Source organism: Tursiops truncatus, chromosome 18, assembly GCF_011762595.2.
Source record: "Tursiops truncatus isolate mTurTru1 chromosome 18, mTurTru1.mat.Y, whole genome shotgun sequence".
Classification (NCBI taxonomy): Eukaryota; Metazoa; Chordata; class Mammalia; order Artiodactyla; family Delphinidae; genus Tursiops; species Tursiops truncatus.
This window is the reverse complement of record NC_047051.1, coordinates 15,239,572-15,256,389: the sequence shown is the minus strand read 5'-3', so window position 1 is coordinate 15,256,389 and position 16,818 is coordinate 15,239,572. Positions and strand designations below refer to the sequence as shown.

Below are 16,818 nucleotides of genomic sequence, written 5' to 3'. Positions count from 1 at the left end.
TATTGGTAGCAATGTAAGCTAGTATATAATAGACAACAAAGCAACATATTTATTGGAAAATGAAGTCACATATACAGGCGATGCTAGTGATTGAAAAGCAATTCATAATATAGATTAAATCTGATTGCATATGAAGTATATGCAGACAGAGCAAGTCTAATGTAAGGTAGAATAAGACAAGCAGCAAACATTTTGATGGATGCATGAGCAAGTAGTCACAGTACCTGTAAAACTCATCTGTGCTGTGACATTTGTGTTCCACTCTCCTGGCACTGGGGAGAAGTGGCCTCTCTATTTGTCCTATTGTGGTCCCCTAGCATGAGCAGATTGGCAGCAAATGTCAGATTACCAGGATATTTCTAAATTTTCCTGTATCTTTCTAGGTGTGTTATTCATTTAGATACTTCCCAGATGTATTATTTACTCAGATGTAGGGTGTTTCATAGAATTAGCAGAGTAATTTTTGTTTAAAACTTTTTTTTTTGGCCGTGCTTTGTGGCTTGTGGGATCTTATTTCCCCTACCAGGGATCGAACCCGGGCCCCCTGCAGTGGAAGTGCAGAGTCCACTGGACCACTGGACCACCAGGGAAGTCCCTAGCATAGTAATTAAATAATGTAGGAAATGAATCTGGGGTAGATTAGATAGTATGGGAAGGAAGTTCATGAAGATGAAGTGAAATTGCTTGTACCATTAAGCTAAGCTGCTATTTTAATATCTTTGTTGCTCTTTTGTAACATTGTATAACTTAGCCTGTTTTCAATATTTCTGTATAATTATTAATACTATGCATAACAGTGTTACAGGTTAGTGAACCACCAGTTATTGAATCCCACTTCTAACCCATTAGCTAACAAATTTCAAATGATCATTTATTCATGGAGTGCTTTGGAATTAGAGTAGTATATATCATTTGAGTGGAGTGTGTGTGTGTGTTACATGGCAATAAATGTAACTATCACACTGGACTCTAGGTGGCTATCAGCACAGGCTTCAACCACTGTATGCTGGCAGCTGGCCCAACCCTTTCCCTTTGTATCTGGTGACACCCAAGGGCAGGTCTAATTCTCAGAGCTGGTCCTTCCTGTCTGCCCATCGTGCGGCAGAGAGCCAAGAATGCCTATCTATGTGTCAGGATATGACCCCTCCTAAACTCTCAGGCTCGCCTCACCCAAGGATGTACTATCATCAGAACATTTGAAAAACTGTTCTCAATATCGAATGCTACGTGCACATATTGCTTTATAACACAACTGATGCAATATCAATATTCCTTTTACTTAGATTTCCGCCTTTGAACCGTAGATTCCAGAGGTCTGCCGCACTATGAATTGACTGGAATCAATATTCTCCTGATTTAAAAAAATTCTTTCATTTCATTTTCTTTAGCACCTGCATGTAGAAATATATTACAGTTCTTAAAAACAACAGCAATATATTCTCCCTGGACTCTCTGATAAGGGTTGACTGATGAAAGTTCACTGTTCGGTCCAGAAGTAGTAACTGCTGAAAAAAATTGGCTTTGGTGCTCTCCAGGTGTGCCCATTTGAAATCATAAGACATTCTTATAAAGGACAGTGTTTACTAGCCTTCTCGATAATTTAGCATCAACCAAAATTGTCTTCTGCAGGAGCTTTGGAGTTGGCGAACACATCTGTGTGCTGGGAGGGTGCAAAATTTTATATAAATCGAAATGTGAACTTCTTAAAAGACCATCAAGGTGGTTGGAAATGGAAAAAAAGAACCCCGGCAGAATAGACTGATAAAGTGAATGGGCTTAATTAAAAGTTTGCCAAGATGTGGTGGTAGACCTCCTTCTCCTCTTTCACCTCTACCTCTACTTCCACCTCCTTCTTCTCCTTCTTCTTTCTTCTCTTCTTCCCTCTTCCTATTACTCCTTGTTCCTCTTCTTTTTAAATATTGTTTTCATTATGAAACATAACATGTGACCAGGAGAGTCCATGAAGCGGAAATTATGGTTTAGATAATTACTATAAACACAAATCCATGCAGTCAGCACCAGCTCAAGAAAAAGAACACTACCCGCTCTCCTGCGTGTCCCACCCCACTTATAACCGCTCCAACTCCCCAATTCGTTTCCTTTTTCTTTAGAGTTTTACCACTATGTGTGCATATCTAAACAGTATTATTTGATCTTATCTGTTTTGGACTTTTATGTAAGTGTAATCACACTATAGGAATTTTAGTAGCTTGTTTTTTTTCATTTACTGTAATGATTTATGTTACTGTGTATAATTGCAGTTTACTTATTCTCATTGCTACATAATACTCTATTGTGTATACCACATTTTATTTATCCATTCTACTGTTGGTGGACTTTTGGGTTGTTTCCAGTTTGGGCTATTAAGAACAATGCTGCTAAGAACATTAAAAAAAAAAGAAAAAGATGTGATGGTAGCAAGTCTCTAAAGATGGTCCCAATGCGCCACTCCTCCTGGAATTTGTGGGGTTTTTTAAAGATTTATTTATTAATTTATTTATGGCTGCATCGGGTCTTAGTTGCGGCATGTGCAATCTTCGTTGAGGTGCGTGGGATGTTCGTTGTGGTGTGCGGGCTTCCTCTCTAGTTGTGGTGTGCGGTTTTTCTCTTCTCTAGTTGTGGCGCGTGGGGTCCAGAGCTCGTGGGCTCTGTAGCTTGCGGCACGCAGGCTCTAGGTGAGGTGCACGAGCTCAGTACTTGTGGCCCCGCGGCATGTGGGATCGAACCCAAGTCCCCTACATTGTAAGGCGGATTCTTTACCACTGGACCACCAGGGAAGTCCCTACTCCTGGAATCTGAAGGGAAATGTAGTTCCCTCCCTTAGAATCTGGGCTGGCCCTGTGACTCATTTTTTTACCAATAGAATGTCATAGAAGTGATGTTATGTGACTTCCGGTACTAGGTCATAAAAAGCTGTGCAGCTTTAGCCTGCGTCTGTGGAACCCTCACGGCAAGGCAAGCCAGCTTCCACGTAAGAAATTCAAATACCCTAAGGTGCCATGCTGTGAGGAAGCCCAAGCTAGCCATGTAGAGAGGTGAAGGGAAGGAAAAGGATCTCTTTTCTTCCATTTACCCATTGTAGGTTCATCGTCTGGGTCTCTGTAAATTACACTGACAAAAGAGAGGTTAACAAGAGAAAAACAAATAATAGTTTATTAACACATGCATCATGCATACACGTGGGAGCACTCAGAGTGAGTAACTCAAATGAGTGGTTATAACTCAGGGTTATAGAGCATCTTAACAAAAAAGCAGTACATTTTTAGAGACGGGTGAAACCAAAGCGAAAGACTTTGAGTTTCTAGGGCAGCAGATTGTGAGAAGGCAGATATATGGGGGAACTAACAGAAGTTAGAGGTTAGTGAGTAAAGTGGGTTATGTGGATTCTTTTAGTGTCATCTCTGGGCTGACAAGCGTCTAGGGTTGTTTTCGGTGATTAATTTTTGTTCTTTCTGGTAGAGGAGGGTGGGGACATCTCTACAAATTTATGTCCTGCTTTTGGGCAAACAGAGGGAAGCCAGATAGGTTTTTTTTGTGTTTGCTTCTTCTCAAATGCTTACAGCTCAAAATAATCTTTATACCAAAGGGGCATATTTTGTGCTGGCATATTCTGCTATCTCTCAGAGGCCACGTGGAAAGAGGGAGAGAGAGAGAGAGAGAGTTGCCCAGCCAGCCCATTTCTTCCAGCCATTCCAGCTAAGCCATCAAATATGTGAAAGAAAAAGCCATGTTGGACGTCCAACTAGCTGCTATCTGACTGCAACCACATGAGAGACCCCAAGCAGGAACCACCCAGCTGAGCCCAGTCAACCAGAGAGCCATGAGAGATAATAAATTGTTGTTTTAAGCCATTTAATTAAGTTTTGGGGTTGTCTGTTATGTAGCAATCGATAACTGGGATATAGAATGATTTTGTTTTTTTCATTTTCATGGCAGGCTTATCGAGTCAGTTAGTGTAGAATTTCATGAGACATTTAGGCCAAAGTCACTGATGTATGTCAGGACCTATTTCAGTTGATTTGCTGCCCCTTGCCCAAGGCACATTGCTCTAGAAAGTGCACTTCAAGGGGGCACTGGGAAGAAAAGGACTGGTGAATCAGCGCCAGAAGAGAAGGAGGACGAAAAACATTTTCTTTTAGGCTATGTTTTTGTCACTTTCATAAATGATTGCTCTGGACAATTGCACAAGTTATGGTTTTTCAAAGGGCAGATCTATTCTTATTTTTCTCAGAATGTATTGAAGTTCTCTTGTGGTTTAATTTGTGGCCAGTTAGAACTACTCTGTTAATTATCCGTATTGTGGTAATCATTTCATGATGTATGCAAGTCAAATCATTATGCTGCACACCTTAAACTTACACAGTGCTGGTTATCAATTATATCTCAACAAAACTGGAGGAAAAACAAACACCCCCCACCCCCAAACAGAGTGCATTTCTTGTAGACAGAAAAAAAAAAAAAAAAGGAAAGCATCCTTGAGTGTACTGTGTTTAGCATTGTCACAAAAGTTCTGCCAGGGCTAGTGGATCTTAGCAAGATCTGTTCAACGTAACCTGTGTTTTCAGCATCACAAAAAATTCCCCACCAGGGCTTCTCTGGTGGCGCAGTGGTTAAGAATCCACCTGCCAAGGCAGGGGACACGGGTTTGAGCCCTGGTCTGGGAAGATCCCACATGCCGTGGAGCAACTAAGCCCTTGCGCCACAACTACTGAGCCTGCGCTGTAGAGCCTGAGAGCCACAGTTACTGAAGCCCGTGCTCCGCAACAAGTGAAGCCACCTCAATGAGAAGCCCCAGCACGGCAACGCCCGACACGCAGCAATGAAGACCCAACGCAGCCAAAAATAAATAAATAAAATAAATAAATTTATTTTAAAAAATTCTCCACCAATCTTGCTTCTTTTTTGAAGCGTCAGGGAAAATGTTGATGCCAATATTCAGCCGACAGTATGGAATTCTAAGCTAGAGATTGGCATGTGACCTACTAGCCGGCATTTTTCACCCGGGTGTGTACGCTCATGCCCTTCCAGATCTGAGAATCCCTCATCTCTTCTGGGCCACTGTTCACTGCCTTCATACGGGACAGGAGAAAGCCAGGTCTTTCTCTTGCATTTTTTTTTTTTAATTTCTAAGGCCATTTTAGGTCAATGAAACATATTTCTCATGTTTTGATTCTCCGTCAAAAACAGACTGAAAAGAAATACTAATTTATCGGACAGCATGTCCCATGTTAATTTTGTTTTTTAACCTCCTTGGTGGCCATAGATCATTTCGAGAATATGATGAACGCTGTGGATCCTCTCCCCCAACGCCGCACAGCGGGGTCTGTTCTGCGCCTCATCTTACTGGCCCCATCAGCAGGATTTTGCACAGTCGATCGCTCCCTCCACTCTCAGTTCTCGGGTCAGGGCCGCGCCCCCAGCGCCACCCCCTTGCTGACCTCAGTTGACTCCACCTCTGGGATGGGGCCAGAATCGCCGAGCGGGGGAGGAGTCGCCTGGAGACAGCGGGCTCGGCCGCGGACGAACCCGGAACACAGTTAGCAGCCCCTGTTGTCAGCCGGCGCACGAACGAGAGGATCGCGTCGGGTTGGGGAACGGAAGCGGGAGCGGGGGGGCGTGTTTGTCGGAGGACGCGTCGTCGCCCCTGTGTGCCCAATTCTGTTTGTTTCTCCGCGATGTTTCCGAGGGTCTCGGCTCTCCTCCCTCTTCGCCCCCTTTCCCGCCTCCCTTTGTGCTCCGGAGACCCAGAGGTATCGGCGGCCGCCGTCGTGCTACTCGCTTCTCCGCATGGATCTGTCAGGTACCGCGTTGCAGCGCTGTTGGCCCGGCAGGTCTTCAGGCAACCCCTCTCCCCGCTCCTGCACATTCAGTTCTCTTTCTCCGGCTTCCTGGAGTCTATGTTATGATCCGCGGGATTTTAGAAGCCGTCGCTTTAAATCTGAGCAAAGGGAAATCCCAGAAAGATAAAATGACTTGCCCAAGGTCATGGTGACAGGCCTGGTCCGCCTGTGCTCTTTCTGCTACATACCGTGCCTCATCTCTCTTGCCACTTCTCCCCTCATTTTATCCAGGTTCCAGAAAGCGAAGTTGTTTTATTTTTTAATTCTTTTTAAATTTTTTGCCTCCCAAGTCTGTGATGGTTTCATTTTTACCTTCATTATTGAAAACGCTTACCGTGTGCCAGCCCTGGGGTTAAGCCCCGAGTAACACAGTCCTGCCGTCGCCGAGCTTAGAGTTCCACCACGTAGGCAATTCAAGTATAGTGGAGTAATCGCTGAGATAGTGTAGGTAGCGCAGAGTGCCACAGAATTCATTGAACTGGTAATTGCTGGGTGAGCAAATCGAGACGCCTGACCATTGCAGGAGAGGTTCAGAGTATCCCTTCGGGAAAAGAAGCCTGATAAAATCTAAAGGGGGCCCAAGGGTTGGAGTTAGCCAGGCAAGAAGAAGATTTGCAGCATACTTGGTGTTGGTATTTATTCTCTGAGAACTCTCATGATTATGAAAACTTAATTCTCCGGCATATATATTCCATGCAGATCAGTTGGGGGCCCTTTTGGTTAAGTATAGCCCTGAAGCAGGTTAGGAGCCGTGGGGATGGGAAGAAGTAGCTGGATGGAAAAGAATTCACAGGTGAAATTGCTGGGATGTGATATATGATGAGGTAAGGGTAGGGCAGTCCGAGCAAAGATTTCAGCTGGCTGCTTGGCAGGATTCGGGTACCATTAATGTTAACAGAAGAATGAGGACCAGCTTTGAGGCAGGTTTTAAAATATGTCATAATTTTTAGAATACAAAAATAGCTATTTATGGTAAGAGGCCCCTTCAGTACAGAAGAGTGAAAAATGGAAAGTCAGTCGGAGAGGCAAGCTCTTGAATGTGGTCTTGGATGTGCTGCATTTGAAGTGCTGATGAGATGCTGTTAGTGGAAACAAGCCCAGGTGGGAGGTTAGGGCTAGAGTTTTATTACTTTAGTGTTATGGAGTTACTTCCTTATACATGATTTTCCTGGTATAAATATAGGTTACTTTCTGTAGCACTAGAGCAGTCTTGGAAGGAAACATTGAAGTACGGGTTATATGTGAGATTCTTTCTCCTGATTGCCACCTTCCTGTTATAATACCTTTAGTATTAATTTAACTTTCACATGTAAAATAATAGAGCATTTTCCTAAATTCAGTGGTACCATATATTGAATATTATAATGTGTCCATGTACTGATTTGTTTTTAATAAATTTATTTATTTATTTATGGCTGTGTTATTTATGGTTTTGTTGCTACACGCAGGCTTTCTCTGGTTGCGGCGAGCGGGGGCTACTCTTCGTTGCGGTGCACAGACTTCTCTTTGCCGGGGCTTCTCTTGTTGTGGTGCACGGGCTTCAGTAGTTGTGGCTCTTGGGCTCAGTAGTTTTGGCTCACGGGCTCAGTAGTTGTGGCACACAGGCTTTAGAGCGCAGGTTCAGTAGTTGTGGTGCATGAGCGTAGTTGCTCTGCGGCATGTGGGATCTTCCCGGACCAGGGCTCGAACCCGTGTCCCCTGCATTGGCAGGTGGATTCTTAACCACTGTGCCACCAGGGAAGTCCCCTGTGTACTGATTATAAGGATATTGGTTAAGCAGTTGGTTTTCATTCTGATTTTTAAGTGTCTGATGTGTTAGCCTCTGACATTTTTATGAGCAGATCAAATAGTTTGTTTCAGCGTTTTTGGAAATAGCCATTTCTCTTTTCATTAAAGCCTCCCTCATCTGGCACTACCACTTACTAGCTTCGAGAACTTGAGATACTATTTAACCCAGAGTCTGATGCAGGTTCTTGAGATCAGTTGCACCAGAATCACCTGAGGTCTTGATTAAATTCAGATCTTTGGGCCTGATTCCAAACTTACCAACTGACAATCTCAGGAATCCATGTTTTAAATAAGCTCCCCAGGTGATTCATATAACCTCTGAAGGTTAAGAACCACTAATTTAACCTTTTTGAGCAGCAGTTTCTTCTGTAATATGGGAATAATAAAACCTGTTCTGTAAGAGTGTAAGGATTAAATGGCATGTGTAACATAGCTACTCAGATGTGGGCCTCTGATGGGCAGCATCAGCATTACTTGGGAACTTGTTAGAAATGCAGACTCTGAGTTCCTCCCCAAAGCTACTGAATCAGAATTCCTTGGTGGAACCAAAGAATCTGTGTTTCAGCAAGTCCTTTAGGTAGTTATTATGCGTATTAAAGTTTGAGAAACAGTGCTCTAGCCTGTTAGTTTCATGAAATAGGCACCATGAAATTTTTATTTACTAAGGCATCATCAATGCCTAGTATAGTGCCCAGCACAGAGTAGATATTCATTATATTTAATAAATGACTTTTTGTACTTTATACCCTCTTACTGAAACTAACACATTCATTAGTTTTTAAAGTTCTTCAACATTAACTCTCAAAAGGTTCTTAATGCCACAAAATAAAGTTAGATATTTGGGTTCCTTAGAATTGGGAAGTCTTTTTTTGCATGAGTTTGAAATAGATGTGATTGTTTGTGTTGTTCTTTTTCACAAATAAATCTAAAGAAGAAAGCAGAATGACAACTCTAGCCACTGAATGTTCTTTTTTCCTGTTCCAGTTTAGCTTAGTTTACAGATAGTGATCAGTTAAATGGCATGGAGCTCAATGAGAAAGTTGAATAGATTAGAATCACACCCAGGAATTTGTTTGAAGAAAGTAACCTTTTTTTTACTGATAGAAATTTCTTTATTTTCATATTGTTTAATTGTGACGTTTTATAGAGGTCTTACATCATGTTAAGAGCAAGGACTTGGCGGTCTGTCAGTTTGGGGTTTGAGAATAATACGTTGAAATTTATTAACCATGTCAGTGTTTCGCAACTTTTTTAATGTCATGGAACATAGACAATGATATTTGTACCAGACCTTGAGATAAATGGGAGGCAGCAACAGACAGGTGCACCAGCGGCCCTGCTCCTTGCCCAGCCACTTCAAGGACCAGGTGGTCAGTATCTCAGCACACCTGTAACTCATTTGTGCTCACCAGCGGGTCTTAGGCCTTAGTGAGCTCTGAGCTACATGACCTTGGCTAAGTTACTCCTCTGGTTTCCAGTTCCCTTATCTGCAAAATGGGGATAATACCTACCTTTTGGAGTTGATGTGGGTATGAGAAAATGTATATAAAATGCTGCACAAGACTAGGCACATAGTATATGTTCAGTAAATGTTAAATTGCTGTCCTTACAGTTGCTGATAACAGTAATAAGCAAAAGGGAAGGGTTTAATTGAAAAAATTTTAAACACGTAGAAGCAGCGTTTTGAGTCCTGTATTATTTTGCAGTGTTTTTCTGTTTTCTTTAATCTTTTCAGGACAAAAAATAATATCCAAAGATATTTTGGCACTAACAGTGTGATCTATAGCAAGAAAGATGAGCAGCCTGTTCCAGCCCGTGAGATTTCCAAGGAGACAGAGAGCCAACACAGTGTAAAGGAGAATACGAAAAAAGACTTGGTAAATATTCTTAAGGGAATGAAAGTTGAATTAAGCTCAGTAAATGTACAAACAACAAAGCCACCCAACAGAAGACAACTTAAAAGTTTGGAGGCTTCAACTGTCAGACTTCAGAGTGCTCCAGAAGATGCCCCCCAAAAGAGGTAAATTGAATTGCAATTTGAATGTTTTTCTTTGAAAGTAATTTTTGAAACTCCAGTCTTTTTCTTTTAGAAAAAAATTTTTTTTAATTAGAGAACATTGGAGATACAGAGTTAATGAAGACTAAATATTAGTTTGTAAACACAGAGACTAATAATTAAATGAGAAATACTGTTATTCTATATTTAAATAAATGGATATCTGTATGGAGTCTAGAGAGAGGGAAAGAGTAGTGATCTAACTGAGAATTCCACATTCTCTTACATATTCATCACTTTTTTTTTTTTTTTTTTGCGGTACGCGGGCCTCTCGCTGTTGTGGCCTGTCCCGTGGCGGAGCACAGGCTCCGGACGCGCAGGCTCAGTGGCCATGGCCCACGGGCCCAGCTGCTCCGCAGCATGTGAGATCTTCCCGGCCAGGGGCACGAACCCATGTCCCCTACATCAGCAGGCAGACTCTCAACCACTGTGCCACCAGGAAAGCCCTTCATCAGTTATTAACTGCATTTAATTGCTTCTTTAAGCTGTTAATTAACAAATTATTTACATCCTGATTTGAAGGTTGCTTTGTGTCTCTGAAGGACTTCTTTATTTGAAATTTCATTAAAAAAAATTCCACCTAGGATAGAATTTTGTCATGTTAATTACAGCTATTTTATATTACTTCCTTTGACCAGTAATTATCAGGGCTCTCAGCTTACGTGGTTTCCTCAAAGTATTGTAATTACTTGTGCTTGTCAAAAGAGTATAATATTTTACTGATTCTAAGTGCAATCGGTGATATTTTAGTATTGTGTTGTAGTTTAAATGGCAGTATTTTGTTTTAGTGATATATAATGATTACACCAGTGACATAGTCAATTCAAGTAATAAGAAATGTGGCTTTAAGATCCCCATCTCTGACTTCTCTTAGCAGAATAAACAGATAGTATAGGTTTCTATTCCCAGAATGACTTAGCATTTTAACAGAACTGCTTAGTTTCTACATTGTATCATATTGTATCTAAACTACCACTGGAAAGCATAATTGGGTGGTAGAGAGTAAGCTAATTCAAACAGGAAATGACCATGTTAAGTACCTTCTCCTCCTCCTTTTTAGAAACAATATAAAACAAATAAAAAATATATACATATGTAATTAGGTAATACTCCGACACACTTTATAATTACTTATGAAGAGTAAGGTTTTTTTCCCAGCTTCCAGACCTGTTCATGATTCATTTTGCTTTTTATTATAATTATACAGTTTAATTAACTATTAATGAAGTGGTTAAAATAAGTTGATTGCTTTGCAAAGACTCAGTAGAGGTAATTTTAAAAGTTGCTTTCCAATTAGGTATGAATGAGACAAGCATAGAAGTCCAGGAAAATTCTGCACTCAGACTGCTTTGTAAGCGTTTTAAGTTCTTGCTCCATGTTTCCACCTTAAAGAAACCAAAATTGGCAATATTGGAGGATGTACTATGGGTGTAGTATACATATAAGAGATGTATCGATACCTTGGAACTTCTGTCAGTGGTCCTGTGTTCAAAGAAGAGGCTTTGATCCTATATCAAAAGGTTGGTGAATGAGATACATTTATTTTGAGTTTTCAAAAATGTATCTTTTAATGATTCCCACCCCCCTCCAGTCCGCTTTTTTTTTTTTAAGGAATCCCAGATGCAGAGAATTTGGTTCGTCATCGTCTTTGATTCATGATGTACTGTCATCATTGCCCCGCGCATGGCCCGCTTTTAGCTCGTTTATTTGTATTATATGTCGAACACCCTCCCCTATGTTGATAGTTACCATGGATGCATAACAATTGCCCCCGAATTCAGCAGCATAAAACAGCCTTTTTTAATGCTCACGGATTCTGTGGGTCAGCAGTTTGGATAGAGTACAGTAGAGAAGGCTCACCTCTGTTCCGTGATGTCTGGGGCCTCAGCTGGCAGACTTGGAAGTTTGGGAGCTGGAATCATCTGTGGGTTTGCTCACTCAGGTCTGACAGTTGATGCTGGCTGTTAGCTGACACCTTAGCCAGGACTGTTACAGAGCCACCTATATGTGGCCTGGGCTTCCTCACTGCATGGTGGCTGGGTTCCAAGGGTGAGTGTCCCAAGAGAAAACGAGCCCCTAGGAATTTGTATCGTTTTATGACCTAGCCTTGGAGTCAGACTGGACACCGCCACTCTCATTCCTGTTCCATATTGATTTTTGAAGGGTTCTTGCTTTTTCATCACAGCAACTGCTGGAGAACCATCTTCACAAAGATACGGTGGCATTGAAAGGAATGCGGTAGTCTAATGTTGAAACTGTGAACTACCTTGAGTTAGTAGTTCACACAGTCACTGACAGACGTGGCTGATATTTCCCTATGGTACTCCAGGGTGCCTTAGGGCACAGTTTGGGAACCAGGGTCCTCTCAGCTCCCCGTGAAAGGCCCTGGGACCACACCTTTAAGTTTCCTAGAATTCTTGTTGTCTGACGGGCACTCTAAGGCACCATCTTAAATCTTTCTAGGATCTTAACAGAGGGTTTTACAGTCATGCCCATGGCTTTATCTTTAGACCGTTTTCCTAATGCTGCCCTGGATTTGATCTCTGTACAGAAGCCATTTCTAAATTTTGGCATCATTTGCTATCTGGAGGGGCTAAGAATGAGAAATGTTTTCTTTTGATCCCAGCAGGTCTTGGCTCCTTTATGTGGGACAGTTCTTTCTTCTCTCTCCTCTCACATTTTACCATTGGCCACTGAGAAGGCAGGAGGCACCTTCAGTATTCTGTCTGGAAGGCTCCTTGCTCGGTCGTCCAATTCATTGAGCATCTCTCTCATTTGCCATATTACTTCAAGCAATAATGTCCTAAACAAAGGCCCCCTTTCCTCCAGCTTCCAGTAACGTTGATTTTCCTATAGTGCTCACGCGGCCGCCAGGCTCTAACAGTCTGTTTGAGGCCCGAAGCTTTCTCTAACACTTGCCTCAGGATCTCTCCGGTTTCCCCCCTCTGCCAGTACCCAAAACTCTCCCATACATTTTAGGTTTTTTTGTTTTTGTTTTATAACAGCAGCGCCCAAGCTCCAGGCTCCAAAATCTGTTCCAGTTATCTATCGCTGCATAACAAACCATCCCAAGGCTTGGGGGCAGCATCTCTCTGCGGTTTGGGCAAAGAGCTGCACATAGTTGTGTCTGCTCCACTCAGCGTCAGCAAGGCATCTTCAAAGCTGGCATCTGGAATTCTCTGAAAGCTTTGCCCACGTACAGTACATTCCAGCGCTTGATGCTGCCTATTGGCTGAGACCATATTTGGGGCTCTTGGCCAGAACACTTACCCAGGGCCTCTCCAAGTGGCCTGGGCTTCTTCACAACCAGAGAGCTGGGGTCCACGGACACACGTCTCAAGAGACATCCCAACAAAAGTCGTGTCACATTATGTGGCCTAGCCTCACAAGTCACAGGGCATCATTTTTCTCAGTCTGTTCATTGAGGCAGTCACGAAGTCTCCCCTGGTTTCAGGGGGAGGGGAAATTGCCTCTCTAGATGGGCTTGTAGCAAGGTTTTGGAAGAGCTTGTGGGACCCGAAACACTGCTGTCTCTGTTTTAGGAAAGTATCCGCCACAGCCGTTAACCTGATTACTGTAGTTGTCAGCTGTATTGAAGGCAACATTATCATGATAAAATTGACCCCCTGAATAACTGATTGCATCTGGATTGGGCGAACTATGGGTACCGTATGGTTCAGTGTACTTAGGGCTTCCTTGAGCACAGTTACTCTTGTAACTGCGTGTCCTTTGTAGGGACCACAGATACTCCGCCTGTGGCCTTGTTACAAGAGATACTGGTTCCTTTGGGGCGCTAAGCTCCTGCACCTGCGCGATATGGGTCTCCTATCCTAACTCCCGGATGGCTGTGTGACGTGTCGCCCGCGAGTGCTGCAGGGGCTCCCCAAGAGGGACACCTGAGGCTGCCCTGCCAGCCTGCTGTGGTTCTGCCCTTTACCTTTCTGAGTAGTCCGGGCTAGGCACGTCAGTGGTAGTCTTGTGAGTCTGCATGTATTGTGAAACCTTACAAGACCCCTGGTGGGTGCAGTGATAACCATAGTTTCTAGCTCCTCCTTTAAGTAACATTCTCTTAACCAAGCAACTACCTGCTCTGATTTCAGCTACCTATTCATTAGGTCCCCTTTCCTCCAGCTTCCAGTAACATTGATTTTCCTACAGCCCTCACTCTCAGCGTCCTTGAGCGTTTCCAGTCTCTGACAGTCTCTTTGAGGCCCAGCTTCAGGGATGTGGGAACTTTGATTTGCAAGTTAGACATCATTTCCTAAGGTAGAAAGCCAGGTGCAGTAAAACAGTAATTCAGATCCCACTCATTGAGGTGGCAATTTTCAGTGATGTAAAAAATGTAAATAACTTTTTATATCCGGCATATTTTTCTCCTAACTTACCCTAATTTACTGCAGAACAGCTTTTTTTTTTTTAGCTTATGGAAAGTTTAAAACATAAACAAAATCGTATGATGTTTTGATAATTATCAAATCTTGCCATTCTTGTCATCTATACCTTCACCCACTTTCCATCTCCCACGTGGTGATTTTATGTTTTTTTTTTTTTCCAGGTAAAATTTACATACGTTAAAGTGTACAAATCTTAGCTGTAGGAGTTTGGCAAATTGATGTGCCAATGTAACCCACATACTTTCCAAGATGCAGAGCATTTCCCATCTTCACCTTCCCCATCAGTAACCTTCTGTCCTGAGGCAGCCACTGTTCTGATTTTTTTTCACCTTAATTTGGCCTCTTCTAGAACTCGATATAAGAGGAATCATACCATATATACTTTTTCTAATCCAGCTTCTTTCATTCAGTTTCATACATGTTGTGGAGTGAGCGGAGTACTGTTCCATTGTGTGGATATATCACTGTTTATCTGTTCTGATGATAGACCTTTGGGTTGTTTCCAATTTGAGGATATTACCATTAAAGCTTGTATAAACAGGTTTAACCACTTTTATATTTGCTTGCAGCCTGTATTGTTTTTGAAATAAAATGGCATCTAACTTAAAAATCCACTAATTTATCACTTTCGAGGCTGATCCCTCATTCCTCCACCTTAATCTGTTGCTCTGAGTTAGTATTGTGCTTCATTAAGGATCCATTAACTTTAACTTTCAATATTGTAACATTTTTATAAAACCGACACCTAGTGTTTAAGAATTCTTTTTTAAAAAAAAATTTTAGTGAAGTATAGTTGATTTACAATGCTGTGTTAAGAATTCTTGATTTTGTCAGAAATTGAATTGAATGATACTTTTTGAAGGACAAAAAGTTTTCTCCCAAGAAATCATTTTACTTTCCACTGAAGTAATGCCTCTTTTCTCTCATTTGTCTTCCATATTCTCTCTCAGAAGTGAGTCCCTGAGCCCGGAGTTGGTGGCGGCTGCCTCCGCGGTTGCAGACTCTCTCCCTTTTGACAAGCAGATGACCAAGTCAGATCTGCTGAAGCAGCTCCAGCAGCACGAGGAAGCCTCGAGGGCACAGAAGGATGGAGAGAGACCTAAAATTAGGTTGGTGAATCCAATAGCTGTGTCAGTGATGCTGATATGTCAAAATAGGCTGGCTTCATGTGAGTGATGAGCTACATTACATAATATATTCATTTATATATAAAATATGCCTCATAAGTATTAGCAGTTTGATTTCTTTTAAAACTCGTGTGTTAAGTAAGATTTCAGTTTTAAAAGACCAATTGAATGATTAAACTTCTTTTGAGAAGTTACATAATTTCTTGTCCCTGAAAAAGAAGTGGTAAATTCAGTAATGTTATTTAAAATAAAGAAATAAATAATAGAATAAGACAATTTCTCTGAGAAGTTTTTCTTTTAGTTAAATAATATGCTGGTTTTATGCACAATATGATCATGCATTTTATTTGTCTTTGAACAAATGCAAGGCAATAAATAAATATGGCTAAATCTCAACTTTAATACAGGTTTTTAATCTAGGTGCTAGGTATACAGATCTTGATATCTACTTGTCTGAATGTTTGACAGTTTTTCATGAGGGATACTTTTAATTATGTTTTAAATGAACATTTCTGAAGAACATCTTTAAAAGAGAGAAAGCCACATCAATCTTAGTGGTCTGTGGTATTAATAGGCAACATATAATTTTTTATTTAAACATGACTTTTTGTTCAGTATTAGTGCATAGAAGTGAAGTAAGAATTAAGTGATATGAATCTCATGTTTAAGAAAGTTTATTACTCAAAAAAAAAAAAGAAAGTTTATTACTCTTCTGTAGCTACAATTTCTAACACACTTGACCTTTTTCTTATTTCAGTTTCACTGACATCATATCAGATATGAAAGTTGCCAGATCTGCCACAGCGAGAGTTAGCACAAGACCAGTGCATCAGATTCAGTTTGATGAAGGGACTGATGATTTTGTTGGCCAAGCGAAGCCTGCTGATCTGAGAAGAAGGTATTCAGGCTCTGCAGTCAGTTTGGTTTTGTTTGTTGAACTGTAGATTTACTTTGTTGCTGTGCATATTGTTGCTGTTGGGTGTCTGAGCGTCACGGCTGCATTTATATCTGTCTCCTTACTCTCCACGTCCCATTTCCTAGAGAGGGAAAGATGTACTGGGTTTAGCAGCCCTACATTTTTCTATATCGTAAATCAGAATGGGCCCTGCCTCACATTTACCCACGGTGAATAAAGGTCTCCTGATTTAGAGTAAGTGGAGCTGACTGAATTCTGAACAAATGAATGTTTTGCGAGAAACACTATTGTTCATTCTGATGTGTGCCTAACAGTGTAGATTCATGTACTCTCTCTATCTCTATATATAATCATCTTTCTTCATACCTTAGAGAAATAACCCACCATCAGAAAAAGAAAGAAGATCCATTATAATACCTTAAAGTAGTAGATTATTTGTGGCAATCTGAATTTGGTAATTTGCAGTTCTTAAAGATGCTAAGCCATGCGTTACATAGTTTTTTGGTTGTGTTTTTATACATTTATTTATTTTATTTATTTTTGGCTGCGTTGGGTCTTTGTTGCTGCACACGGGCTTTCTCTAGTTGTGGTGAGCAGGGGCAAGTCTTCGTTGCGGTGCACGGGCTTCTCATTGCAACGGCTTCTCGTAGCAGAGCACAGGCTCTAGGTATGCGGGCTTCAGTAGTTGTGGCACAGG

The 16,818-nt window shown here is 41.5% G+C and overlaps 1 protein-coding gene across 4 annotated transcripts in view; it reads left to right on the top strand.

Annotated features, from left to right (window-relative positions):
• Window positions 1-5,531: 5,531 nt before the first annotated feature.
• Window positions 5,532-16,818, top strand: part of MRPS31 (mitochondrial ribosomal protein S31) — a 29,326-nt gene continuing 18,039 nt past the window's right edge. Inside the window, exons 1-4 of one of the 4 annotated variants that reach the window (XM_019936683.3) lie at window positions 5,532-5,800; window positions 9,364-9,648; window positions 15,032-15,187; window positions 15,963-16,103. In XM_019936683.3, coding sequence (XP_019792242.1) covers window positions 5,676-5,800; window positions 9,364-9,648; window positions 15,032-15,187; window positions 15,963-16,103 — 707 coding nt within the window. In that variant the 5' untranslated portion in view covers window positions 5,532-5,675. Of the gene's footprint in view, window positions 5,801-9,363; window positions 9,649-15,028; window positions 15,188-15,962; window positions 16,104-16,818 lie in introns of all 4 variants that reach the window. The other 3 variants (XM_019936682.3, XM_019936685.3, XM_019936684.3) reach the window with 3 other exon arrangements.